A 27,872-nucleotide genomic window follows, 5' to 3' on the forward strand; every position below is an offset into this window, starting at 1 on the left:
CCTAAGGAATGTTACCTTAGAAAGCTGAAGTGGCAGTTTTCCAGAAAGAGATGCTCAGGCATCTGTTTCCCTTGATGTGCTATTATGAATCAATATTGGCTGCAATAAGCTAAATTGCAAAAATCCAAGACAAGACTTGGCTCCCTTAGAGATTTCTGACACAAGAGAAGACACATTTGAGGTCCTGAAACTCTTTGGCACAATTAGGGTAACATTTGAGGGCTCTCCTGACAAGGATTTAAAAAATGTCCCTGGTCTGGAGCAAAGGATGACAAAGTTTCTACAACAAAATTCCATTTTTTTGGAATGCAGGAAGTGCCAGAATGCAGCACAGCCTAATTTCTATTGAAAACACAATACACCTTAAGTACCAAAGGGAGAATGTTCAGCTTTAATATGGATCTAGGTAAATACCATCAGAAGTGACTGCCTCATGTTTAATAATGTGCATTAAGGCCCTGACCCAAATGGGCAAAACTAGAACATGGGGCACTTTTGCATACATGAACCTTTTGCACTGGGGAAATACAGTCGCTGGCCTGAAGTCTCTTCATCCCTGCTTGGACTGGGGATAATGGGAGTTGTAGTCTAACAATTCTAGAGTCATGGGAACCCATCTCTGGCTTAGTGTTACAAGAACATGCTACGGTGAACTTGTGCACTCCACCTCCCCACAATGTATTTTTCTTTAGCACACACAAAAAAACATGGTGATTCAGAAGTAGCAGAATTTCTAAGTAACGACTTCCAACAGAAATAAAATGTTTATTAAGATGAAAATGATAGTGAACAGTGTCAAATATTTACAGGGACAGACATGTTAAAACATCAAAAGGCAGACACCCCATTTTTGAACAAGGTGCTTTCAGTTCACAATAGCTCGTCGTCCGATTCCTCAAGGTACTGGACAACTTTCCTGGCTCGACCCAACCTTTCACGTGCGACAGTTGGAAAAGGTGAATCCTCATCTGAGCTTATTTCAAGGGAAAATGACTCATCAACATTCTTGGATTTCTGCAAAGGAAAAAAAAAAGTGGGCCTGGTTAGCTCTCATAGGTTTTATGTGGGCTCAGGAATGGCCACAACTAGCCCCTCCTTATGGAATATGGATGCATTAATGCATCAGTTGTGGGGAAGAAAAACTTTTAGTGCTCTACAAGCACCCTGAGGGATAGACTAATATTCCTGGTTTATGTAGGAGAAACCACTTCAGCCACAGGCCCTAGGGCGCGTCATTCCACAGCATACCAGAAATAAAACGCTACATATTTTATTAAGGGCGTGGTTTACTTGCAGAGCACTGCAGGCTTGCCCCATGTTAACTTGTTTAGGGCACTCACAACCAGTCACCAACATATACAGATGCACACTTTTAGCTAGGACTTCAAGGTGAACAAGATGGTGCGAGGCCCATGTATGGTTGATAAAAATGTTTAGAATTTGTTATAGGTTATGGAGAACACCTCTATCTGCCCATATGCCAAAATCGACCTCAGTGGCGCCCTAAAACTATAGCACTTCCACCCCCCCCCCCTTTGCTCTTTCAATTCTGACATTCAGGTATGCCTTAAAGACATTCTCCTTCTATACTTAACTGGCAACAAAAAAGATGGAGAGTAATTTTAGAGAACAAAAATGGGGGCAAACAAACCTTAATTGCTGTAGTTTTTTTAAGAGCTGGGCCAAAGTCAGAATCAGAGTCGTCAGAGCTAGAAACCTTCCTTTTGGCAGGTTTCTTCATCTTGGGAGGTGCACACTTTTGGGAGGCTGCTTCATCCGTGCTGGACTCCGAACTCTTAGCTGCTGTTGCCTTCCTGGGGTTTGCGGTTGCCTTCTTCTTAGAGAAAGCATCCATAATAGAAGGCTGATTGCCTAAGAGCAAAAGAATCAGTGAAATCTCTGTTTCTTTCCCACAAAAACCTGGATCTACCACAACATTTTGGTAGGGAAGCCTGGACTTTGAAAGTCATCTAATCTTCCTTGCTGTATTATACAGTGGTACCCCGCAAGATGAATGCCTCGCAAGACGGAAAACCCGCAAGACGAAAGGGTTTTCTGTTTCGGAGGCGCTTCGCAAGACGAATTTCCCTATGGGCTTGCTTCGCAAGACGAAAGCCCATAGGGAAATCTCCGGGGACCTGTTTTAAATTGCTGGCGGTCGGGAGCAAAGACTTTCGCCCACAGCCGGCCTTCAGAAGAGGTCCTGGACCTCTTCTGAAGGCCGGCGGGGGGCAAAAGTCTTTGCTCCCCCCCGCCTGCCTTCCCGGGACAGCGGAGACTTCTCCGCTGCCCCGGGCGATCTTAAAATGCTGGCGGGCGGGAGCGAAGCGTTCGCTGCCGACCCCCAGCATTTTAAAATCTCCCCGGGACAGCAGAGAAGTCCCGCCCCGCTCGGGATGGCGGCGCAGAGCTGTCTGCCGTGCCGGGACTGCCATCCCGAGCGGGGCTAAGTCCCGCCCCGCTCTGGATGGCGGTGCAGATCTGCCTGCCGTCCCGGGATCAGCGAAGCGTTCGCTGCTGACCCCCAGCATTTTAAAATCTCCCCGTGTCCCGGTGAGATTTTAAAATGCTGGGGGTCGGCAGCGAAGCCCTTGTTCCCCCCCAGCCCTTGTTCCCCCCCCCCCAGCCTTCAGAAGAGGTCGGGGGACAGACTGTCCCCGGACCTGGTCTGAAGGCGGTTTCCCTAGGAACGCATTAATTGATTTTCAATGCATTCCTATGGGAAACCGTGCTTCGCAAGACGAAAAACTCGCAAGAAGAAAAAACTTGCGGAACGAATTAATTTCGTCTTGCGAGGCACCACTGTATTGTATTGTTTTAATTAGTGTTTTTATAGTTGTTTTGATTTTGTGTGGAGTGCCCTACCTGGGTGGATGGAGCAGCCAAGTAATTTCGTTGTCCCCGAGAGGGGGCAATGACAATAAAGATATTATTTATTATTATTATTATTATTATTATTATTATTACATTTTCAAGCCATTGCTTCAGAAACTCATTCCGGTAACTGTTAAGGCAGTGTTAATTGCCAACAAAGGACTAAACTACAGTTGATAAAACTGAAGTATAGCCACCATCTTCAAATGTCAGCCGAGGCTGCAAACAACTATGTGCTTCAACGACAGGAAAGAAACATGGCTATTTAATTGTGTGAGCAACTCCACAATGGAACAGCCTCTACTAAAAAAACCTATGGAATCTTGGCTTGTTCACATTTCGGCTTATTAAGCTAAGACATGTTCAGCCAAAAATGGTCACTAACTCTCCAAGAAAAAAAATGATGTGTTAACTTCCAGGGGCAGAAGAAATGTTCAAGGTCTGATAGGTTTCAGAATAATATCCCTTTTCAAGGTTACAGTTACTACATTTATTTCATGAGAATTAACCATAGGTAAAGGTACCCTTGGGACGCAGGTGGCGCTGTGGGTAAAAGCCTCAGTGCCTAGGGCTTGCCGATCGAAAGGTCGGCGGTTCGAATCCCTGCGGCGGGGTGCGCTCCCGTCGTTCGGTCCCAGCGCCTGACAACCTAGCAGTTCGAAAGCACCCCCGGGTGCAAGTAGATAAATAGGGACCGCTTACTAGCGGGAAGGTAAACGGCGTTTCCGTGTGCTGCGCTGGCTCGCCAGAGCAGCGATGTCACGCTGGCCACGTGACCCGGAAGTGTCTCCGGACAGCGCTGGCCCCCGGCCTCTTGAGTGAGATGGGCGCACAACCCCAGAGTCTGTCAAGACTGGCCCGTACGGGCAGGGGTACCTTTACCTTTACCTTTAAAGGTACCCTTGACCATTAGGTCCAGTCGCGGATGACTCGAGGTGCGCGCTCATCTTGCTTTACTGGCCAAGGGAGCCGGTGTTTGTCCACAGACAGCTTCTGGGTCATGTGGCCAGCATGACTAAACCGCTTCTGGAGAACCAGAGCAGCGCACGGAAACGCCGTTTACCTTCCCACCAGAGTGGTACCTATTTATCTACTTGCACTTTGACATGCTTTCGAACTGCTAGGTGGGCAGGAGAACTAACTACAGAACTAGAGTATTTGATTTGACTTTCTCTCTTCCAAACCCTTAATTTCTAAGCTTATCAGTGAAGCCGTGGACCTCCATCATGCAGTTTCTGCTTCCACCTATTTAGTGTAAGCCAGAACAAAACACCTTTTGTGGCACTTATAGTAATGCCACTGAATACTCACCTTTTAACATACAGACATCAGTAGTAATCTTACCTTCAGCTACCTTTGCTGTTTTCTTGGCTGGAGCTCTCTTTTTGGGAGCAGGCTTGGCTGGCACATCAAGGGTAGCAGGCAGAGAAGAGGCTGCTGCAACTGGTTTGCCTGAATCATAGTCCTCAACGTGAACTTGAATAAAGAAAAGTCCCCACTAAGCTTACATGTCCTAAACATTGTGAATTCTATACTGAAAAATTCAGTATAGAATTTTTTTGCACAGAGAACAAACCAAGCCACTTTTAAAAGATTGCAAACATCCACGGGCAAGGATATGAATCTCTTTAGCTCTGAAACAGGAAGGGGAAAGACAATGCAAACATTGTAACATGCTCCCAATGCCAGGCCTGCAGAGCATAAGACCCATGGACTGACTGCAGTCCTCTTGCTATCTCTGCACCTCCCTAAGGGAATTCCAATTACAGCCGCTGTTGGATACAGATATTGTAGTCCACAGCAATGCACAAATATAAAAATCTCATGCAAATATAATGATGGAAGCAGAGAAAAAAGTATCTGCCAGCTAGAAGTATAGCAGTTAAAAGCAGGTGCACTATAGAAAATGGCAGTTAAAATGGTAACAAAAATGGCCCCTCTGCAGAAATATGGTTATTTTATTAACTCTTGAGTTAATAAAAATGTAAAAGTAGCCCTCAGAGTGATTTAAGATGAACATGTAGATGAACATATTCACTGCTTCTTTACAAGGGAGTAAGCCAGAGCTTTCCAAACTTTTTATGTTGGTGATACACTTTTTAGACATGCCTCATTTCATGACACAGTAATTCAGTCTTACTAGCAAACTAGAGGTTATTAAACCCCTTTCAAGCCCCAGGACAAGCGTGTGACACACCTACACACTGCAGCCAACATACTAACGTGTCGTGATAAACAGTTTGGAAAGCTCTGGAGTAAGCAAAACTGCCAAATGTTCTAAAACAATGTAACAAGATATACCTCAAGGCTTCGAAATCCTTTTGTTTACAGAACTTGCAAAGAAAAGAGACCATGCAGGGAAATATCAGCACAAACATAAATATATTAGGCAGTTCTTTTGTATGCAGATGGGATTTCCTTCTCATTTTTTAAACCTTGCAATCTGTCATATTACAATAATGACCACTGCTCTTAACCTAGGACTGCAGTGATTTTGGCAGCTTCATGCACTACAAAATCCAATTAAAACTAAAAATAAAAAGTATGCTTTTTTCAAATTCTGGTGATTCCGCACTTTTATTCCCTACAATTTGAGGCTTTAAAAAATCTTGCAGGAATTGGCCAGGAGATGCTTCTTGCATGAAGTGAGAAACAGTAAACCATGGGTAGTCAAAGGAAGGCCTGGGGGCCGGATCCAGATCTATCGCCTTCTAAAGCCAGCCCGCAGACAGTCCGGGAATCAGCATGTTTTTACATGAGTAGAATGTGTCCTTATGTTTTAAATGCATCTCTGGGTTATTTGTGGGGCATAGGAATTCGTTCACCCCCCAAAAAAAATATAGCCTGCCCCCCACAAGGTCTGAGGGACAGTGGACCGGCCCCCTGCTGAAAAAGTTTGCTGACCCCTGCAGTAAACTATCTACTTTCAGCTGGGGGTGGAGATACAAAAATGAGAAAGTCACTTAACGGCAGTCCCATATTGCTGGTAGTCATGGCAACACCGATTTAATCACATGCAGCTATGGTATGATCTTGTTACTTTTACGCACCAGAACATTAATTTTTTTAATAAAGAGCGATGCCTGGCTGCGTAAACAATAGATGTTAAACTTGAGTGGTACTTACTGGAGATGGTGCTCTGTACCCCTTGTGGTTTGATGGCTTCTTTGCCTTTACGTCCCTTGGCTTTCCTAGAACACATAATACATACTATGGAGCAAATTCTCCCCATTTCCATGTGTTTGCTCCCTACGGTACAGAAATAGACTATATAGGACTGAATGGACAAATAGCATGGACTGTGTTCTTGGTATTGAAGTGACAACAAACGCTACACACCAGACACCTCTCACTTTTTCATTTCTGTTTGCTTCACCCCATTATGAAGAGCTTTGTGGTAACATGAGGTTAGTGCAAGTAGCTTGCCACCTTTTTTGTATATTTTTTACTATAATCTAACGAGAAGGGAAGTGGGTGGCGCTGTGGTCTAAACCACTGAACCTAAGGTAAAGGTACCCCTGCCCGTATGGGCCAGTTGTGTCCGACACTGGGGTTGTGCGCCCATCTCACTTGAGGCCGGGGGCCAGCACTTTCCGAGGACACTTCCGGGTCACGTGGCCAGCGTGACAAGCTGCATCTGGTGAGCCAGCGCAGCACACGGAAACGCCGTTTACCTTCCCGCTAGTAAGCGGTCCCTATTTATCTACTTGCACCCGGGGGTGCTTTCGAACTGCTAGGTTGGCAGGCGCTGGGACCGAACGACGGGAGTGCACCCTACCGCGGGGATTCGAACCGCCGACCTGACGATCGGCAAGTCCTAGGCGCTGAGGTTTTACCCACAGCGCCACCCACGTCCCTTAAAAACCACTGAACCTAGGGCTTGCCAATTGGAATCCCCGTGACAGGGTGAGCTCCTGTTGCTTGGTCCCAGGTCCTGCCAACCCAGCAGTTCAAAAGCACATCAAAGTGCAAGTAGATAAATAGGTACCGCTCTGGAGGGAAGGTAAATGGCGTTTCCATGCACTGCTCTGGTTTTGTCAAAAGTGGCTTAGTCATGCTGGCCACACGACCCAGAAAAACATCAGCTCCCTCGGCCAGTAAAGTGCAACCCCAGAGTCGTCCGCGACTGAACTGTCAGAAGCCCTTTACCTTTAACAACAGTTACATTTTGTGTGTATTTGTGTGTACTTCACTCACATGGAAATAGTATTCTGTTCATCAGATGCAGCATTCTCAACCAATTCTTGGATGTCACCACCAGTGTCACTGAGGTTTGAATCTGACACACTCTTTGCTTTTGCTGAAAGAAACGGAAGAAAATTAGGCTGCAACCTTACACATGCCAGCTCAGTACATGCTGCGGATTTTGGCGGGACTTACTACTAGATAAATGTGTGTAGGACTGTAGCCTTAGAAAATGCTGTCAAGTAGAATCAACATTCTTAATCGCTTTTCCAAAGCTCCAAACTTTCCTTTTTTTAAAAAAAATACAATTAAGCCAAGGATATTTAACAAAGGCAATTTAATATACCAAGAGTACAGCAGCAAGCAAAAGTTCCCACATCATTTTTAACCATAAACCTACCTTTTGCTGGGCAGCTTGACATGTTTTCAGGAGACAGCACAACCTCCATATCACCACCACCACCACTGTTGTCTGATTCCGAGTCAGACCAAGAGTTTTTCTTTGTTTCTTTTACTGGCTTGAATGGCAGTGTGGATTGTTTCTTGGTACCTTAAGTTAAACAGATTGGCTAAATTTTAAGACAATGCATGCTCTGTCCAAAAGAAAAAAGTATTGAGCACTTAGACGATGCATCTACACCTATGCACATTATTTTTTGCTCAATACAAACATCCAAACAATCTTTAAAACCTAAATGAAGCTTAATCTACTAAAGAAAAGCTACCAAAGAAAATGAATGACACTTGTGAGCAGGTGTTACCTGGTTCTGTTTTAAATTTCTTTGCCAATCTTTGTTTAAGAGTCAATGGTTCCTTATCGCACGCTGATCCATCTTCTTCTTGAATCCCATTAGGCTCAGTTGTTTCACTCTACAGGTAAGCAAAGGGGGAAATTGGTCACTATACATACAATGGATGACAGGACAAAGGTATCAAAGAAAGTGGGAATATATACATATGCATAATACACTTTAATAGTGTGCGCACGCACACATACCCCTTAACAGAGGCTAATATTCTGTTACCTTGATTTTCCTTTTTACTTTCTTCTCCGCACCTGCTTTCATCTCCTCAGTCACACGGGGGATGACCCTCCTGCCATGTGGAGAGGGCATAATCTCCTGCAGCTGCTGCTTCTGTACTTTCAGCCTTCCTCCTTTCCCTTTGGTGGCCTTGCCTGCAGTTCCAGCCATCTCATCCTGTTTTTCCTTGTTTTCTTGCTCCTAGACGGGGTAGGTAGGTAGAAAGAAAGTGGGATAAAGAACCAGAAGCAAGAATGGGCAGCATGGGGATTTTAAATCTTGGTGTAACCAAAGCCCAGTCCACCCCGCAAAGGAAGCAAGCAAGCAAAATTGCTCATATCAGCATAGGCCAGAGGGCAACTGCCAGTGGGGCAGCACTTGGCCACCGTCAGCCTCAGCAGCATTCTTACTTGTGGGATTTCAGATTCTTTGAGATGGCAGAACTCTGCTGAACGCTCACATTCTTCCCACCCTTAAGAGAGATTACTGCTATGATGGATCAAAACAGGCTGCAAACTGAATAACTGGCCAGCTACTCTTCCCCCAGAGTTACTTACTTCAAGAGCTTCAACAAAGGCAGCAAGATCTTCTCTCCATAAGTCATTAGGAGCCTTTCGTTTCAGGTTTTCCAGCTCCACTTCCTAATAAGAACCAGTGAGGAGGAAGAAATATTTAGGAGAAACAGCTGAATGCGTGTTTGAGTCTTCAACAATGTCATCTCTCAAGTTTCTCCGTAACAGCTCTTTCACCTACTTTGTCACCCCTTTGCTTGCAGAGCTCATCCTTCTTTTCCTTTGTCAGGTACCAGAGAGGCATGTTCAGAAGGTAGTTAAAATCTGGTCCAGAGGCTGCAGCAGATGCAGTTTCCTTATCACTGTCTCCCTCTTCTTCATCAATCTCTTCATTGCCCTAGAATGGAGAAAGTTGATTTGTTTGCTGAGGCTGCTCGCTATCCATGGCAATGTACCTCTTGCCCAACACTTAACCCCGCCCCCCGGCAAAGGTAGAATTACCTGCCACTACATCAGCCATGTCTACTGCAATAGGGCTGCCTTTCTGCCTTAAAAAGGCCAGTCATTCTTAAGACAGTGTGAAATTCAGGATGAAGATTTATTTGGGATATTTATAAAGCACTCATGGCAATACGCAACAGGGGAAAAACATCACACATAACTAAAAACATTAATAGGTATCAAAATCCTGAATAAAATATTGCCTTTTATGATTCAATATTGTAAATTTGGGATTTTTACTGTAATTTGCCCTGTGATCTTTGGCTGAAGAGCAGCGCAAAAAATTAATAATACTCTCATTATTTTTGTGCTGCAGCGCCTGCCATGGCAGTAGGGTTGGTGGAAACCCCTTCAAAGGACATAGAATCTGGAGAACAGCTAATTAAAAGGAAGAGATTGAAGATACACTACCTTCTGTTGAGACTCTTTCCATTTCTTTACTGGATCAGAATCATAACCCCTCTGGATAAGGACCTGTATCAATTCTTTCTTGGGTTTATTCTCTAGAAAAAAACCACACACACATTTTCAGGTCGCCACATGGAATGAATGAAACCAGTTGAACAAGCAACCAAAAATCAATGGGTATATCAATTTAGCAATCTGGGCACTCTATTAGGAAGGAGTAAGGTCAATTTGCATACCACGTAGAGAAAATCAAAATCAAATTGACAACTTCATTCTCCTGTCCCATTTTCAACTGCCTTATTCTCAAGGCATAGTTCATGTTTTATCACTTCAGGATTAATTTGGTTTTATTTCATTGGGGGGGGGGGGATCCACAAATAAGCATTAGTATATGGTTTATTTCAAGGTGCATCTTTAGAAAATGAAGCTTGCCTCTCTATCTGAAGGTTTGAATTCTGGAAGGAGAGCCTTTTCCTTCAGTGAAAATGAATTTGAGTTTGCCTGCCCCAGCCTCAGAAGAGGAACCAGCTGCCCTACCATCTTCAAGATAAGAAACTGCTCGTGGTAAGCTCTGGCAATACCTACTTACCAATCACTATTTTGCCTTCTATTTTTTCGAGGATAAAGCGAGCCTGGTTGTTCAGTTTTGCAGATTCTGCACTCAACATCCCAACAAGCCAGTCTTTCCTTAAGCCGTAATAGCGCAGCCTGAGCTCATAGAATTCCCGCAGAATATCCTCTGCAGTCTCATATTTCTTCAGGCACCCAACGTGGTCAAAGAGTACCTGGAGCAAATAGCAAAAATCAAGAAGTCTGTGACCTGCAAACCTACATGGATCATGGCTCAGAAGGCTGCATGGAGCTCCTTTGATACTTGCACTTCCCTACCCACTTATCACATACCATGTTGTTGCAGGAAAGAGAAGTCTGAAGTTTGAAGACCTTGTGTAGACCAGCAGCCTCTGCCTCCACCAGATTCTTCTCACTCATTTTTACGATGAATTTGACTGTGGTATCGGTGTGATACTCTTTGTAGTCTGTTATCAGGGGGGGAGTCTTCTCTGTGCCATTCAGCATAGGCTCCAGAACCTGTTCTTTATATACCTAAGGGTGGGGAAAGCAAGCAAGAGGTCAGTACTTTGTACCTTTCCCCCACCTCATCAGGAAGGCTCTAGGAGCATAGTAGAAAATTAAACATCTCACCTGAGTCCATGTCCGAACGGGAAGTTCAGAAATTTCAATGGTGGTCGAATCAAGAATAGACACCTCCCCGTTGACAAGGTACTGGTTTTGTCCCAGCGCATCTATTGTCCCCTTGAAATTTTTGTAACTTGGAAGCTTTAAAAAAAGAGAGGAAATTGTAACAGAGTAAGCCAAACAGCACTCAGTTTTGCAGTTTGTACAGTGTGCTCTGACTCCAATTCAGCAAGACTAGCTCAACTCCTTTGCAAATTTGGCCAGACAACAGCAGTGTTGTAGGAAAAGCAGACAAGAGCAGAATTGCTGCTGTAGGGTAGTACTTGTACAGTGGACACTCGGGCTTGGGTTGTGAAAGCGGCAAACCTGGAAGTATTTTTCCAGGTTTCGCCGCTCACGCATATGCAGAAGTGGTACTCCAGCTGCAAATTCCTTGGGATGCAGCCACTTCTTGAACGGATCCTGTTTGCAACTGGAGGTGCCACTGTATAGGGAGAAAAGAGCAGGCACTGGATTTTAATGAAGAACAAGAGGGATGTCTTCAGAATTCAAAGGTTACTCATCATTTTATAATGTTCAAGACTGTGTCACTAAAACTTTCATCAAAAGGAGAAAACATTCACTGTCAACTTGCAAGGGCTGAAATCTCATGGCCCGCAAATTGAGGTGCTGAAGTATCATGCTAGAAAGCAGCAATCTGCCCTTGCCCCACACATGCCAATTAGCATTTCTCTTATGATCAGTCCTATGTCACTCAGCCATCAATACATTTGCATTACCATTGGAAGTGGCTCATCTCCATCTAGCATGCGCCGAATGTTATTCACCACTTCTCGGACATCATAGTTGGGAATCTTGCATGACCAGCCAGTTCCAATGCCCTCAGCACCATTGATTAGCACCATGGGAATGATTGGAATGTACCATTCCGGCTCAACCCGTTGGTTGTCATCATACAGAAATTTCAGCACACTGTCATCCGCTGGTGGGAAAGCCAAACGTGCCAACGAGCTAGAAAAGAAAGTGGCTTGTGCTTAAAACAGTTCTGAGATAGGAATCCTGGAAACAGGAAAAGTGCCATGTTGGGAAGGATAGAGGACCATCTTGCTAAACCTCCTGCTGTAGGGCATGCTACATCAAGATTATCATAGTGATTAAATTTAGGAACATGTTAAAACCACCATTATATCTTTCAAAACAACCCAGCCAAAGCCAAGAAAGCAGAAGTTGGACAGTGAGTTGCTAACCTGAGCATTGTGAAGATGTATCGAGGGCTGGCAGAGTCTTTCCCACCATGCAGCCTGGTGCCAAACTGGCCAATGGGCTGAAGCAGATTGAGGTTGTTGCTGCCCACGAAATTCTGAGCCAAATTGATGATGGTCATCATCAGTGAGTTCTGAAATCAAAACATAACAAACTGAAGCTGAAAGCATCTCCTTTTAAAAGAGGGACAAGGCCACCATCCTGGGACTGAAGAAATAGTGCTGCAAAGGCAAGATTACACTGGTCACAAACATCGGCCAGATGAACAGAAACTGACAGACGGTTTAAGCATTTGTGCGTGCTGCTCAGAACATTTGGGACAGAGCAGGGTTGACATTTAATAACATCAATATCATTATAACTATAAAGCAACAACAAATACAAGTTTGATTATGTAAACACTGTTTGAGCAGTAGTACTGCCTCCTTGGCAGCTCATGGCCATTACTTGCCCAATCACCACCCGCATTTTAACTACCTCTCCATGGTGGTAAGAGGACATCTCAGCTATTGATCCAGCCAACTGGGCAACCTTCACTTCCCGCTTGTCATTTCGTTTGAAGCATGTGAACAGAACTTTCCTCTGACCTGGTTTCAGTCCTGAAAAGAACAAGCAGGTTGCTTCAAGTCAAGCAATAGGCTTCTTTCCTTCGATAACCAACACCTCTCAGTTAAGGCAAGGATGCCAGTTCAGCACTCAACAGATTCCCTGGAAACTTTGATAGTTTGGTGCCTATAGACAAATGCTGCTCCCACATTTTAGTGGTTATTGATATATATATATATATATATATATATATATATATATATATATATGCAGGTTTTGGTGTCCTCGGGTGTCTTCCCGTGTAAAAGTTGGGGTGTCTAGGCGACGTTTCGACGAGGTCTCACTCGTCATCTTCAGGCTGGTGCTTTCGGCTTCTTGTTACTGGAACAAGAAGCCGAAAGCACCAGCCTGAAGATGACGAGTGAGACCTCGTCGAAACGTCGCCTAGACACCCCAACTTTTACATGGGAAGACACCCGAGGACACCAAAACCTGCATTCCTGTACCCGTGAAAATCTACGAAAGCATATATATATATATATATATATATATATATATATATATATATATATATAAATTTTTTTATTCCTATGATGTATTTTGTTTTTTTACTGTACAGGCTGCTTGGATAAATTAGTAGAAAAGTAGGATAAAAAACCCCAAACTCCCTCCAATGCTGCATCACTTTGAATACTTAGGTGCAAACAGAAGTGCAGTAAGCTATTTTTGTTCTCTTACCATTGGTTTTCTATACACCCACCCACCCACCTTATATCACAGCAAATAATTAAAGTAGTTTACATTTTCAAATACTGTACTCTGAATTCTGCTTCAAGCAGAAGTGTTCAAAATAAAATTATTATACTTTTACACCTGCTGTTATTATAATGTCCCCACCTGCTCAACCTGCCCTTGTTGCCTGGGTCTGCTAATAAAATAATGACAGCTATGTTTATAAGGGGAACTATGTTTGAAATAATAGGAAACTTGATCTAGACTATGAAGAAGTATAACAGATAACTTACCATCAACCAGTGATGGGATGGATCGCTCATTGTCAGAATTTGAGAAGAGGACAAGTTCTTTGTTGATAAAATCATTGTAGGTCAGGTAATTTGTACTTTTGCCATATAAGTAAACCTACGAGTGACAAAGCAAGATTAAGTTATCAAACCTTCAAAACTATAGTAGCCTTCAAGTGTCATCCCCATCATAGCACAAAGGAAACAATATACTCTGATGCAAACATATATAGGTACTGAGAACTGCTAGCAAAGGGCAGATCCAGAAATGCAGTCATCATTTGAGCTCATCACTGCTGACTCCCAAGTGAAAATGTTAACTGCCTGCATTGAGGTCTTATGTTTAATATGACACCCGCTGTGAAAAGCTTGGTCTGTGTTTAGCCCTGGCAACTGAGTATTTGTTGTTGTACAGTGATGAACATGCATGCAACAAACTCTGAGCTCAAGAGGGCACAGGAAGAAATTGCAGGAAACTTCAATTGTTATATGCTAGGGACACTTTAGCCCTTCCTCCTTTACTTCCATTCTAATCCATTACCACACCATAAAACAAGCTTCTTACTCCTTACCCTTTCACTGAGGGGCAAAACAACACATGGTGTTAAATGTGACAGTTTTTAAAGCAAAAACACAGATGGATCTGATCAGGGCTATGGTGACATAATTTAACCCTCTGTCCCTTTAACCAGCTGCAATCTTAAGGAAAATCACCCTCCCCAACTGTTATTTGCGTTTGGAAGCAAACTTTCATTAGCTCCAAAGCAGTGAAAAGAAAGGTGACTGCTCTATTGTCCTGCATTTTACCCACAGTGCATTAACCCCCTGGGCCAACTACTGAAATAATGCTTGACTGTCAAAAACCTTAGTCTTTTAAGAAGGTGCCTTATGTCTGCTCTGTTCTTTCTAACTAGCAGCAGCTCTCCAGGGATCCAGGCAGAAATCTCTCTCAAGTTTCCTGCAACCTGCCAATGCTAGGGATTCATCCTGGACCTTCTGCGTGTAAAGCATGTGTTTTGCCATTGAACTAGTCCTTCCCCAAACCATGTAGTGAGAATCCCATGCTGCTCTAATGGCAACTCACGTCTGGAAGGCCATGAAGCTTCCTCTGCCTTCGATCTTGCATGAAGTTTGTCAGCCACTCCTTTCGGTCATCAACCTTTTTTTTGCTAAAGGCCTAGGACAGTAACAAAATGATTAACTCAGACTAGTCTGGGATGGAGAGTGAGAAAAATATTGTCACTTACTGAAGCCATTTAAATTCTTCTCAGTTTCCACTAAATTACCCACAGGCTTAGGTTGCCAGTCTAGAACTATCTCTCAGAGCTGGACAGTACCAAAGTCCACTAAGAGAAGTTAGTAAAGTCAAATAATGACTGGATCCAGCTTAAATCAAGAGACATACAAGATCAGGAATATGGACAAATACAGTCAGACACCCCGGAAGGCCGTTGAGTTAGAGGGCTTATCTACATTGCAGCCAACCATAATGCAAATATGTACAGCTTTGGTAATTGATGGGGTTTCCCCTCACTTCACTGTCAATTTAACTGCCATAAAATCTTGAAGTCGCTCCCCTGCCCCCCCCCCCCAATGCTGGGCTATTACATGCCAGAAAGACATTCTTCAAACTTTGATAAGTCAAACACCACCAAGCTTTGCTGGTGTTTAATGATGGGAAATGGCCAGATTCAGCTACCAGAAGTTTCTGAACGTTTGTTTCCAGGCTATCTAAAGTGTAGTGCTCTTGTTTATTCTAATTGTCTCTGGAAGCTTCTCTGCATGATGCAAGCTGGAAGCTTCTAGCTGACACGCAAGTTTCTATTCTGCCTAGAAACAAGCAGAAGGCTCCTGATGTTTGGGATATTCCTTCAGAGAAGCTGAACAGCTGGTTTAAACTCGTTCTGTTTGTTATTCACTCAAGGTCATGCTGACTATAGTAATAGGCCAGAAGGAGCCTGGGTTTCACCCTCTTTCCTTCTCGTGTGGTGTTCTTTACATAGCATACTTACATGTCAAGCTTTTAGTCTTATTATAAGTTATTTTAAGTTTAAGTTAAACCTGCTGCAACTTATCTTATGGATAGTGCTAATCCAGATGTATCTGATTTGTGACCGTTATGCACATTTGCCTTCAGTAGCAGGAAAGCTCTGATGGGTGAAATATTAATTGCCTCTGGTCTTTTTTCTTCTTCTTTTTGAAATCCTGCAATGTGTCTAAGTCTTTTTTACTGTAACTATATGTTAGAATCTGCTCTGGATCAATATTGAGCAGAATTCTTGACAAATTTGTCCAGGGACATATATGGATATATCAGATAGTTCCAACTTTAAAAAAGGAGAAAGGCTTATTTCTGGTAGGATCACTCAACATTTTAAAAGCAGATAATGATTATTGCCTAACTATTTTGCAGGTGTAATCCCCAAGCAATAGAGGATAGGAGCAATTTTGTTACCAGAGTAATCGCAGCATCATCTTCAGGGCCACAATACTTGAAAGGTATTCGGTGCCTTGTCATCTCTGCAAAGTACTCTTTCGCTTCCTTTGCTGTGCTGGTACCCAGACCTAGAGAGATTAAGGACAGATAACACCACTAAGATCCTCAAATAAAACCTAGGCAACTTAAGACATTCTCTACTGCGTGTACAAGTCTCTCTCTATATATATCTTGAAGCAAAGCACATTTACATAAATCTGGGGTGGCTAACCTTTTGCACATATTGTTGGATTCCAAACTCACATCATCCTGAGCAATGCTGGTTTGGGTTGATGGGAAACCAACATCATTTGGAGGATGACAGGTTAGCCACCCCTGAGATAAAAAACCAAACCAAAGGCTGCAGAGTTAGTATCCCATAGCTATTAGGTACCATGCTATGCAGTTTATTTTCTTTGTATCATCTACAACTGCAGTCCAGGTCCAATATTAAAACAGTGCATCAACCCAATATGGAACACTACAAAGAGGAAGAAGAAAGCTGTTTCGAAAGAATTGCAGCAGGGAAAGTGGTTTAAGTACAATAGCGGGATTCCTTATCCAGGTATGTCTAGTGTAAGCTTATCATAGCTCTCTCCAGCAGACACAAAAGTGTTAGGTAAGTACCTTATTTGTTGAAACTTTGGCAATCAAAATGCCAGTCCATACAATATATAAAAATATATTAGGTTTCTGGTAGACCCCCACCCCCAGGATAAGGGAGTTCCAAACAGAACACCAACTGTTTATGTTACTACAGGCGGAGACTATTTTGGATGAATCCAATTGTTGCATGACCAGCAATGTGCGGGTCATAGAATCATAGAGTTGGAAGAGACCACAAGGGCCATCGAGTCCAACCCCCTGCCAAGCAGGAAACAGGGTCCTTTTGGACAAAATGGGAGGGCGAAATGGGGCAGGCTTATGTGTGCTTGGCTGACATGTGGGGGAACCCCCTCGCAAAATGGTCACTGCCTGTATAGCGAAGGTATTGCCAAGAGTACTTTCAGCTGACCTTGGGGTTGCTTAGGGTAAGTTAAGTGCTCCAAGATATCCCTTTCACATTCTCCGTCTTTTCTACATAGAAACTGGAAATGTGGTTATAGATAAATCCCTTCAATTGCTTTTTCTGCCAGAGTTTACATGGAATATTTAATGTTTCCTCGGAGGCTGTTTACTAGTCTTAACTATCTGGCAGACACCCAACAGTTCTCATATGATTCAAGTTAGTTGTGTTAAAAATAGTTTTAACCAAACCTTTGTAGTACTTGATCTTCCAGTTTTTGTAGTTAGGAGTGCTGGCTTTCCATTCTTCATATTCAGGAATGCTATAGAAAGAAATCTCCTCTTTGTTTTTGGAAACCTAGTTTGAAGTAAAAAGTAACAACGGGAAAGCATTTTAAGACCTAAGATTCTAAACAGTAGAATTTAGGGGAAATGTTCTCAACTGGCTCAAGTGGTCACTCAAGGAAGGGGGTGGAGGGAGAGCTAGCTTACCTTTACAATGGGAGTAATGAACTCTTCCAGGAAACGGTGTCTCAAAAGAGATGGCCAATTATGGTGTATGAAGTTAATAAGCAAGCCTTTGATGTGAGAACCATCTTGATCCTAAAGTGTTTCAGAAGACAAATTTTAGCCACTGGCAATGTGAAAGTAGAACTCAAGAGCATGCAGCACCCATCTTTTCAGGGACCAATGCTAGCCAACAACTGATTACGATTACCAGTATGATCAAACACTTGGCCTTGGACTAGTTCTAACTCACTATGGTTGAGTCAAGGGACATTCTTACATATTCAGTTGGATCTGTACATGGAAAGGATTAAATAAAGGAGAGCAGGTCCAACGTAGCAAAAGGTGGGCTACATGATGGAACAACTCCATTGATAGGTGTTTAAAACACTCCCTTAAAGGGCCCACCTCCAGTCTTTCTTCAGGTTTCTTTTAAAGGTGCTCCATCAGACATTTGGGATGTAACTAGAAGTGTGCATTTATTGTTGCTTCATTTTTTAATTTTCATAATAAAATTAACAATTAAAATTTGTTTTATTTAAAATTTTGAGTAAATAAAGCAATACAGAGGTGTGGTAACTAAAGATAAGTACTGTTCCATGCTGATAGCTTTCACCTGTGGTTCTTAGAAGCTGAGTGCAGGGTAGGGGCCAAAGGTGGACAAAAGTACCCCAGAAGGAGCACATGTCCCCCACCAGTGGTACTACCCCTCCACTAACACCTCATATACCCCCAACCCTTATAGTTTAACTATTTTATCAGCCACGTGTGCAAACAAAATATTTGTACTGTTACTGTTGGCAGGATATGCTTGCCCATGAGAAAAAGACTGACCTGATCTGTCATTATCATTATTCTCCCATAACGCAGACTCTTTAGTGATTCTTCATCATCATAGGTCTTCTTATATTGCAGGCCAACTATCTTGATAATGTTGTTGATTTCAGCATTCTCCATTATCTGAAAAAGATCGGTTTTTCTCTTTAAGATTCAGTGGGGGTGGGGAGAGGTGAAGGACCCCTGACAGTTAAGTCCAGTCACAGGCAGTTTTTCTGGGTCATGTGGCCAGCATGACTAAGCCGCTTGTGGCGCAGCGGAACACCGAAGCCAGAGCAGCGCAGAGAAACTTCCTGCCAGAGTGGTACCTATTTATCTACTTGCACTTTTTGGCGTGCTTTCAAACTGCTAGGTTGGCAGGAGCCGGGACCGAGAAACAGGAGCTCACCCCGTTGCGGGGATTCGAACCGCTGACCTTCCGATCGGCAAGCCCAAGAGGCTCAGTGGTTTAGACCACAGCACCACCCGCATCCCTAAGATTCAGTGCATGAACTATCAATTTATGGATCCTGCTGCCCATTTAGACAGATATTGATATCTTGCTTTTAAACTTGGCTCAACCCCTTTTTGTCTAGAAGACTGATCCACAACGGGCAAATTGAGATCCACTAGTGGGTTGCAATAGGAGCACCACCACCAGGCAAATATATGGTAAAATATTTAAGAAATGGGCCCCCAAATGTATGCTTAGTTTAAAAGTGGGTCCTGAGTCTGAAATGGTTGGAGATACCTGAGCCATAGGTTACTAGGCTCAGAGTGCTTAACTCATTTTAAAAGCACTTTAACCAAGCAGATTTTGCACCTCACAATCCAGTGAGTATCCACTGAGCAGAGCACAAGTTGTCCTTGTCAACAGCTTCCATTGTGACAAGGTTGGAAACGCAATCTCTTTCCTGTTACAATTTAGAAAACAGTTGACAGCTTTTATATGCAATACCTAAAGCAAATCAAGGCCAAGTAAGATCCATGATGGAATTTGCAAAGTATTGCCAACTCACCTGTTTGTGGGAGGCTTCCCGAACATTCAGCAGCTTTCCACGCAGAGGAAACACTCCAAATTTGTCCCTGCCCACAACTCCAAGACCAGAAACAGCTAGAGTTTTAGCTGAATCACCTTCTGTCAGAATAAGGGTACAGCTGGTAGAATTCTTGCTCCCTGGAATGAGAATTGAGCACCTTAATCCAGACAACTCCATTTACCTACATGCTCATCCTGTTTAATCAGGACTGGCTGTCAAGTTTCTGATTGCAAGAGTAGATCTGTCTCATGTTTCAGTCAGGCACAATTAGCAAAAGCATAGAGTATTGGGCAAGACAACAGACAGCAGCTTTACCCATGATGAAAGAAAGCTCTATATGCACAGAAGGAAGGATATGGCTCTTTCCCAAACTGCAGCTTATGTGGAAGCAAAGCTGTCAGTCCTTTCTCTAAGTCCTTAATCATCAATCAGGCCAGTTTCCACCACTGGCCAGGAATCTGGGTTCCTGTACAGAAGGGTATTTAACTTCTAAAAAGTATCAAAAGGCTTTTATGCTTGTAACCATACTGCGATACATACCAGCATCATTGGCATCATCTAGTTTAGGTATCCCTTTAATTCTGCTGTATTTTACAGAAGAACATTTCTTGTTCAGCTGAGCCTGGGCTTTAAATCTGACCCAGTTCAAAATGTTATCCACTATGCCACAACTGCTTACCTAGAAAGAAAGAAAAAGCTGTCTGTAGAAGCAAATATGATACAAAACATAAGGCTGAAGTCTTTTTTGCTTCTCAGTTTGTTTTGCACCCAATTCCAGTTCAAGACATCTCCAAAACAATTAAACAGATGACAACACAATGCACCCTACAGCACTTACCCCCTTGATAAACTTTTCGCTCAACTTGCATGTTGAGCCAAAGCTCTTTGCTTGTAGGGTCATGTTCTCCTTTGTTTGGGAGTCAAAAGTTGGATTTTCAATCAAGCAGTTTACAAAGACCCACATGTGATTCTTCACCTAGAATTAAATGGAGGTGTTATAAACTACTAATGTTTAGTTTATTGGACAACCTCATCTCTCAAATTTCCCCAGCTGCAAATGTGATATGTACCCATGTTGTTAATTAAGTTGACTATCTTGGCATTTAGTAGAATCTATTCCCAGGTTATGGAAATTGTTTTCCAAAAGAAGGATAATCAAGTTTATTTAAAAAGTGATGGTGGGGAGGGGTGTGTGAAGCAAGATGCCTTCAAACAAGATGGGAGAACATGACAGAAATAACTAGCATGTAGGAAGCAGCATTTTTACCAAGTTGAGCTTCTCAGGCACAGGTAACAAAAGCAGTATCAGGCAAGTTTTATATAACAATTTTCCATTTTCTATATAACAATTCATGCTTTTATTTAAGGAAATTTTCTGTTAAAACTATTGCCTATTCTGCAACTAGAATTGTAGGGTGCTGTAAGACAGCAAAGAGGCAAGCTTTCAAAATGAGGTCTAAGAAGCCTACACTTAAACAGGGAAATCTGAGATTTATACCTGGAAAGGCTTCACCGACACTCCAAGTTTGTTCTTTTTCTTTACCATGTCAATGAGTTTGGTGATAAGCTGGTCAGCAACATAGTCTACATGTCTACCACCCTATAACGAAAAGAAAACCCAAGAATTAATAAAAGTTTCAAGGAGAGCCTACCACAACATATCATGAGTTTGGGAGTCTTAAAGTGTGTGCCTTGGCAAGCAGGATTTGTATTCAGCACCTTTGAAATTAGAGCTCCTGGATGGAGCCAATTCCTGCTGATCAGCCTGACTTGAGTTCAAGCTGGACTGCAAAAGAAGGAAATGATTGGAACATACTGCAAATCCTTTCCTTTGAAGGTCACTCATCTGACTTCATGGCCATGTCACGTGACTGACAAGCGGACAGCCTCATTAACTTGTCAAAATGGCCTATGGGGGGAAGCTCAGGTTCTCCACCCCTGCTATATCTAGTAATTAATTAGATAGAGGTAGATTGGCTGAGGAATAAAAGCTCCAAACCAGCTTCAAGAATGGATCTGGCCTCTAAGCTAATGACCCCAATAATATTATGTAATACAGTAAAAACATTTACAATGCTTCTATAATAAATCAAGGAGACTTGTTAGGTTTAAGGTCTCATTTCCAAATCCAATAGCTACCATATTAATATTCTCCCCCCCCCAACGGATTATTTGTTTTCCTATAATTTAGCAATACTGTAACTGTTTCGCCATAAACAAGACAGATTCAATATACCCAGACTACAGCGCTGTAGCTTGTTACCTTTGTTGTAGCAATGCTATTGACGAAGCTGACTTGCTGGAAGCCCTTTTCACTCATTGTTACACAGACTTCCCACCGATCATTCACTTCTTCATAGACTACTTTCAGTAGATTGCCAGTTTCATCCACCTTGTCCTTTATATACAGATCTACATAACTGCGGAATCCGTTGATCTGTAAATGAGATAGGTATGTTGCAATGTTTGCAGAAAGCTTTTACCTCATTTGTTAACGTGTTAGGTGAAGATGGGTATAGCCATCCAATTAACTCTACAACATTTTAAGACTGGTTTCCCCAAATCCCAATCCAACACATTGCCAAAAAGGGGAAGAAAAACAGTGAAAGTCATTCACTCACGAGTAGATTCTTTCCATTCAAGAAAACTTTGACACCTTTACTTGATCCTGCAATATCATAAGCTCTCCGAGACATTAGCGCCACAATATCTTTGTCCAGTGTGGTCATTTTAAATTTTGACAGATCGGGCTGGAAGGTGATGCATGTGAAGTCCTCGCCATTAAAGTGCTTCAATTTCATCTCTCCAGCCGTAGACATATTATTAGTCCAAGTCTGAGGAAGAAAACAGTTTACAATTCTATGTACAGAAACAACTAGATGAATTTCTTTAGCTACAGCTGATAGTTCCTAATCAAAGAACAGCATATATTTTTTTGTGGGCTCTACTTTTAGCTTAGTCACTTTTGCAATTTTCAGTTAGGTACTGAAGATGTACAAGCACAACAGTTAAAAATGCTGACCAGCTGATGCCTGAACCTTTACAATACAGTGGTACCTCGGGTTAAGGACTTAATTCGTCCCGGAGGTCCATTCTTAACCTCAAACTGTTCTTAACCTGAAGCACCACTTTAGCTAATGGGGCCTCCTGCTGCTGCACTGCCGGAGCCCGATTTCTGTTCTCATCCTGAAGCAAAGTTCTTAACCCGAGGTACTATTTCTGGGTTAGAGGAGTCTGTAACCTGAAGCGTATGTAACCCAAGGTACCACTGTATGTGGAGTAAATTTAGAAGTTGGTTTAATGTGCACATGCACATGTGTCCATGTATGTACCCAAATAACATTTGGGCCCAGGATCTTAAAAGCGCACAATACCTATCATTACAAGGTTCCATGTACCTGCTTAAAGTGCTTCTTATATTCTCTGCATGCAGTTTCCACGGTAAATTTGGTACTGAAGATGTTGCAGAGTTTTGCTCCATAACCATTTCGGCCACCTAAAACAATGTATAAAACAAATCAAGTTACTTCCACACCATGAAGCTTTGCAGAGTTTAGGAGGTATACAGCCCAATCCTAGGCATGTTTACTCAGAAATAAGTCCCAATGAGGGCACTAGACGCTTACTCCCAAGCAGGTATACACAAGGCTGCAATCTTGAAGATTTGCTTGTTGTTTCAAGTGGGATTAAAACTCAGCATTCAAACCTTAAATGGAGTGTTCCCATCTTCCAACAAGAAAGCCCACATATGTGGCCCATTTCTATATCCTTCCCTGTATTATCAGTATTGTTCTATGCCGCTAAGGGTTGGTACCATGAGGCACTTTGAAACTTCAGTTCCCTCATCTATACCTCAACTCTTGCCTTTAGCTCAACAGTAGGAAGTTAGCATAACTTGTCCAGTATACTGATTTCAGGAAACAGGGGAACTATAAAACATGGGTTACATATTTTTAAATAATGCATATTAAATCAACTCTTCTTTACCCTTCAACCACTCTTCTGCACATAATGAAAGAGACAAAGCTGTAGTGAAGAGACAGGTTTTTCAAAAGGGCTAGTCCCTTAAGACATAATTTCCCAGCTGCTTAATATTTTCTATTAAGGTTTTCCTCTACCTGTGACTTTCTTCTCATCATCATCGTAATTGCTGGAGGTCAAAAGCTGTCCAAAAATAAGAGCCGGAACATAGACTTTCTCTACTTTGTGCTCTACAACAGGAATCCCTTTTCCGTTGTTCCACACAGAGATTGTGTTATTCTCTCTAGAAAAAGAAACCAAACTCTTTATGAATCAGGAACACAAAAAACCTCCGTTAATGGAATTAGCTCCCTATTCTACACAAGTGTTAGTAAGCAATGACTGCCTGTCCACTGCTCCAGAAATTTCTCATCTCTAAAGACAAGATTCTTATTCACCTTATGATTTTCAGCTGCAAACCCACTATTGGGTTTGTTTACAAATACAGAATTCAAAACTAAGCCCATCATAAATAACTGACATGAAAGTCATATTTATATACAAATTCTGCAAAAATGAGCAACAGACAACAGGGGGCAATCTAAGCCTGCAATTCTTAAAATAGTTTACTAGAAAGGTTTTGAATAGGACTTACGGGTCAATCATAACTTTGATACATGACATGTTCTTATCTCTCTGCTTGTTATCAGCAGCATTGACTGGAAAAAAATGAAAACACGAACAAGGCTTATTAGTAAAAAATGAAGTACTTAATGATATTTCTTAGCTTGGCATTAAGAACCAGTCCCAGTAATCACAAGTTAACTGCATTTGTCGTTGTGCCATTCACTACAGTACTGCAATTCCCATTTTATGGCTATGGTAGCAACTTGCTGAAGTACTGAGCTTGTGGATAAGCCAGAAAATTCCCCAAGCCAATTTAACATCAATTGCAATTCCTCTGTAATTCAATCCACTGGGACTAAAAGATGTTGCTCTCACCATACCTAGGATTTCGTCAAATATTTTATAAAGGCCAGGTACGAAGGTAACATCCCTGCAGTTCAGTCCAACATCTTCATCAAACACCCACATTTGCTGAAAAGTTAATTAAAAATAAGAAGATATTCAGTAAAAAGCAGACACTTTTACTCTGCTCATTCAGTGAGCACAAGGTCAGCATTGTCCAGTGATTCCCATAAGCCATGTGGCCTGACTGGAAGTGTCCTAAGATGCCATGACCTTGGAATACAGTTGTGGAAAAATCACCCTCTCAACTTCCCAAATTAGAACAGTCTAAGCTCTGCTTTGTGATACTAGAACTTTATTTACAATTAGCAAAACAAAGGAATCAGAAAAGCTCCCTCTCATTCAATCCCTACCTTAACTCCCCAAACAAAAAGCTTTTTACCTGAGTCACTTGTTCCACAGAGCCAATGTAGGTATCAGGCCGAAGCAATATGTGCTCCAGCTGGCTTTTCTTCTGGTATATTCTTTCAACAGATAGCCTCTTTTTTGAATCTCCATCCGTGATCTTACCCACTTTAGGGTTTGCATCTACTGGCTGAATGGAAGCAAAATGAAAACATCGTAAGTCACTGCAGAAATGAGCTAACTTTGTGGGTTTCTGTAACAACAACAATGCTAGGATGGAAATAAAAACACACAAGACATGAATTTACCACCAAGCTAGTTTTGAAAGAAGGAATACATCAGATACTGTAGGCATCTGTCTCAAGAGACGATGGACTGCACATTTGGGGGGTGAAGTCAAGCTGCTGAGTTAGAAGCACTGAAGTGACCTCCGCAGGGAGCAAATCTGGCCAGTGTTTATGGAGGTCCTGGGCTGCCCAGATCACCATCACCATTTTATTTGTATGCTGCCTTTCCACAGTTAAAACAATGCTCGAGGCGGCTTACGATATGAAAGATTTACATAATTTCAAATAAAGCAAAGTAGTCATAAAAATAAATAAAACACATTAAAAACTACATAACCAAACTGAACAATTTCCACATAAAAATATGACTAGACCCCTCTTGGTCGTGCTGATGTGGTCCAAAGGAAAACACCTGCTTGGCTGCAGGAGTTGCTGGAAGGAGGCAGACAAGGCACCATCCAGATTCCTTGGGGACTTGTGCAGGGTTTACTCCTTAGCCTTTTTGTCTCCCCAAAATATCCCGCAAGGCAGCAGAGGTTTAGGATCAGTTTTCCGTCTCCTAGAGGGGCTTCATAATAATAATAATAATAATAATAATAATAATAATAATAATAAATCTTTATTGTCATTGCCCCCTCTCGGGGAAAACGAAATTACTTGGCTGCTCCATCCACCCAGGTAGGGCACTCCACACAAAATCAAAACAACTATAAAAACACTAATTAAAACAATACAGTATAATACAGCAAGGAAGATTAGATGACTTTCAAAGTCCAGGCTTCCCATTCAGGGCCGAGATTGCTCTGGAGAAGAAGCTGTTCTTAAGACGGCTCGTTCTTGTCTTCATCGTCCTGTATCTCCGTCCCGACGGCAGGAGCTCGAAGAGACAGTGACCAGGATGCGATGGATCTTTTACTATGTCCAGTGCCTTCCTATGGCACCTTATGGCATAAATCTGCTCTAAGGTGGAGAGTGGGCAGCCAACAATGCTCTCTGCTGCCTTAACAACTCTGCACAACCCCATCCTGTCCTGGGTAGTACAGCTTCCGTACCACACACACAAGCCATAAGTGAGCACGCTCTCAATGGCACAGTGATAGAAGGCAAGCAGCAGTTTCTGCGGAAGATGATTTTTCCTTAGAATTCTCAAAAAGTACAGTCTCTGCTGCGCCTTCTTCACAAGCCCCCTTGTGTTGACACTCCAGGACAGATCCTCTTGTAATTCAATGCCCAAAAATCTGAACGTTGTTACCCTCTCCACACAGACCCCATCAATCAAAAGTTCCCACGCTGAGAAGCCCCATCTATCCCTCACTTCCTTCTACAGCACATGCAGAAACCACCTTCCCCCTGAGCCTGTCTACATGCAGGGGAAGTCCCCCTCACCTAGTTTAGCCAGCCCACCAAAGGTGCAAGCCCTCTCCTAACATCCCATACACCTGAAACTGAGATGAGAAAGGGGATAAAAGATTGTGCTCACCTTTTACAGACAAAAGCCTGAGATTCAAGTCATCTATCTCTGAACGTCAGACTGTTTAGACAAAGAAGTTGTTGCCATGTCACGCCTGTGACATTTGGCTGGCCACTCTTAAAAAATGAAGCTAGAATAGATGGATCTCTGATGTAATCCAGCAGGGCCATTAACAGTCTTACGTTTCGGGATGCTAATCCCCACATTCAAACGAGTTTATATTTTCTGTCTAGAAAGAAAACCTATTACGTCCAGCATCAGCAATATACTGAAGCTACAAAAACACCCACAATCAAACGTTGTTGTGAATTTGGGTAGGAATTTGCCCTCCTAGATCCACAAAAATTGAAAAGCTCCATGAACCTCAATGAACTGAGGTTCTGCACCCCCTCCCATGAGAAGCCTGTCCCCATCGTAATGTCTCTGTAGAATAGACCTCCAAACCAGTACGTATTTTTTTTGAGGGTTTTTTTTTCTTTCTTGAGAGATTAAGAAGGAACCGCGGGTCATGATGGGATTCTTGTAACACATATTAAGCTAAAATAAACATTTAAAAAAACAACCAGGAAACAAGAGAATTGGAGGCATCTATGCGGACGGTGGGGTTTTTTTTAAGATAGAGAAGTAGAAAAATGGCTGGGATTAAGAATGAATTAGAAGGGTCCAACGCTCGAGGGCAGAGGTTAAAGGCCGCCACTAACTAAGGCCCGTTTAATTTCAATGGCGCTGTCCTGAATGAAAACCCCTCAGTCGATATTGAGTTGCGTGGGGCTGGGAAGACGGTAAGAAGGCGAGTGTGTGAAATAAAGGTGTGGGGGTTTTTTTTGGGGGGGGAGACTCACCTTGAGCGGGGAAAAGGAGTCTTCTAAGTCCATGGTGGACCCGGTCGGAGCGAGGGGTGTAGAGGAAACAACAGAGCTAGCGGGGATTGTGGGGGTGGGAAGCGGCCGTTGAGAGGGGAGCAGCGGCCTAGTGCCTCAGACTTGCAGTCACCGAGCGCTGTGAACAGAGCCAACCACCTTCCCTCAGCCAAGCGGCTGCGAATGAGGCCGGACAAAGGCGGCAGGAAACGCTTCACGGAGAGAGAGAGAGCGCGCTTTCGAAAAGCGTCGCCTCAGCCCGCTCAAACGGCCGCGACCAATCCCCGCCGGCCTTCTTTAGCTGCCGGGCCAATCGCCGTTCGGCACAGGGAAATACGGGTTAAGGAGGCGGGGAAGGAGAGTTCGCGCAGCCAATCGGAACGAAAGTCTGAGCGTTCGAACAAATGAACAAAAAAAAGAAGCCGAAAAACAGCACATCGCTCTTCAAAAGCACAAACTGTTATCTCCCAGGTTTAAAAGCGAGGGCGGGCGCATCGCTCAGTTCCACCAATAGACGTGAGGAATGGCGTTGATGGGCGTGGTGCT

At 42.9% G+C, this 27,872-nt stretch overlaps 1 protein-coding gene across 2 annotated transcripts; it reads right to left on the reverse strand.

Moving 5' to 3' along the window:
- Positions 1-745: 745 nt before the first annotated feature.
- On the reverse strand, positions 746-27,557 carry TOP2A (DNA topoisomerase II alpha). 2 transcript variants are annotated; one of them, XM_028751896.2, is made up of 35 exons: positions 27,309-27,557; positions 24,746-24,898; positions 24,342-24,432; positions 23,990-24,053; positions 23,493-23,638; positions 22,773-22,870; positions 21,996-22,208; positions 21,638-21,811; positions 20,873-20,974; positions 20,213-20,350; positions 19,915-20,053; positions 19,354-19,511; positions 18,353-18,478; positions 17,504-17,614; positions 17,264-17,369; positions 15,986-16,095; positions 14,615-14,707; positions 13,534-13,648; positions 12,440-12,561; positions 11,947-12,095; positions 11,479-11,710; positions 10,706-10,840; positions 10,406-10,606; positions 10,092-10,287; positions 9,506-9,597; positions 8,835-8,990; positions 8,639-8,722; positions 8,085-8,282; positions 7,821-7,929; positions 7,460-7,609; positions 7,072-7,174; positions 6,001-6,065; positions 4,219-4,350; positions 1,652-1,872; positions 746-1,014 (listed from the first exon to the last, which is right to left on the reverse strand). In XM_028751896.2, exons 1-35 carry the CDS (start codon positions 27,339-27,341, stop codon positions 871-873), a joined length of 4,659 nt encoding a protein of 1,552 aa, XP_028607729.2. In that variant the 5' UTR covers positions 27,342-27,557; the 3' UTR covers positions 746-870. The 2 variants fall into 2 exon arrangements, with proteins under 2 accessions (XP_028607729.2, XP_028607730.2); XM_028751897.2 differs by lacking the exon at positions 1,652-1,872.
- Between the last annotated feature and the right edge of the window lie 315 nt (positions 27,558-27,872).

The sequence above is a fragment of the Podarcis muralis genome, chromosome 13 (genome assembly GCF_964188315.1).
Source record: "Podarcis muralis chromosome 13, rPodMur119.hap1.1, whole genome shotgun sequence".
In the NCBI taxonomy this organism is placed as follows: Eukaryota; Metazoa; Chordata; class Lepidosauria; order Squamata; family Lacertidae; genus Podarcis; species Podarcis muralis.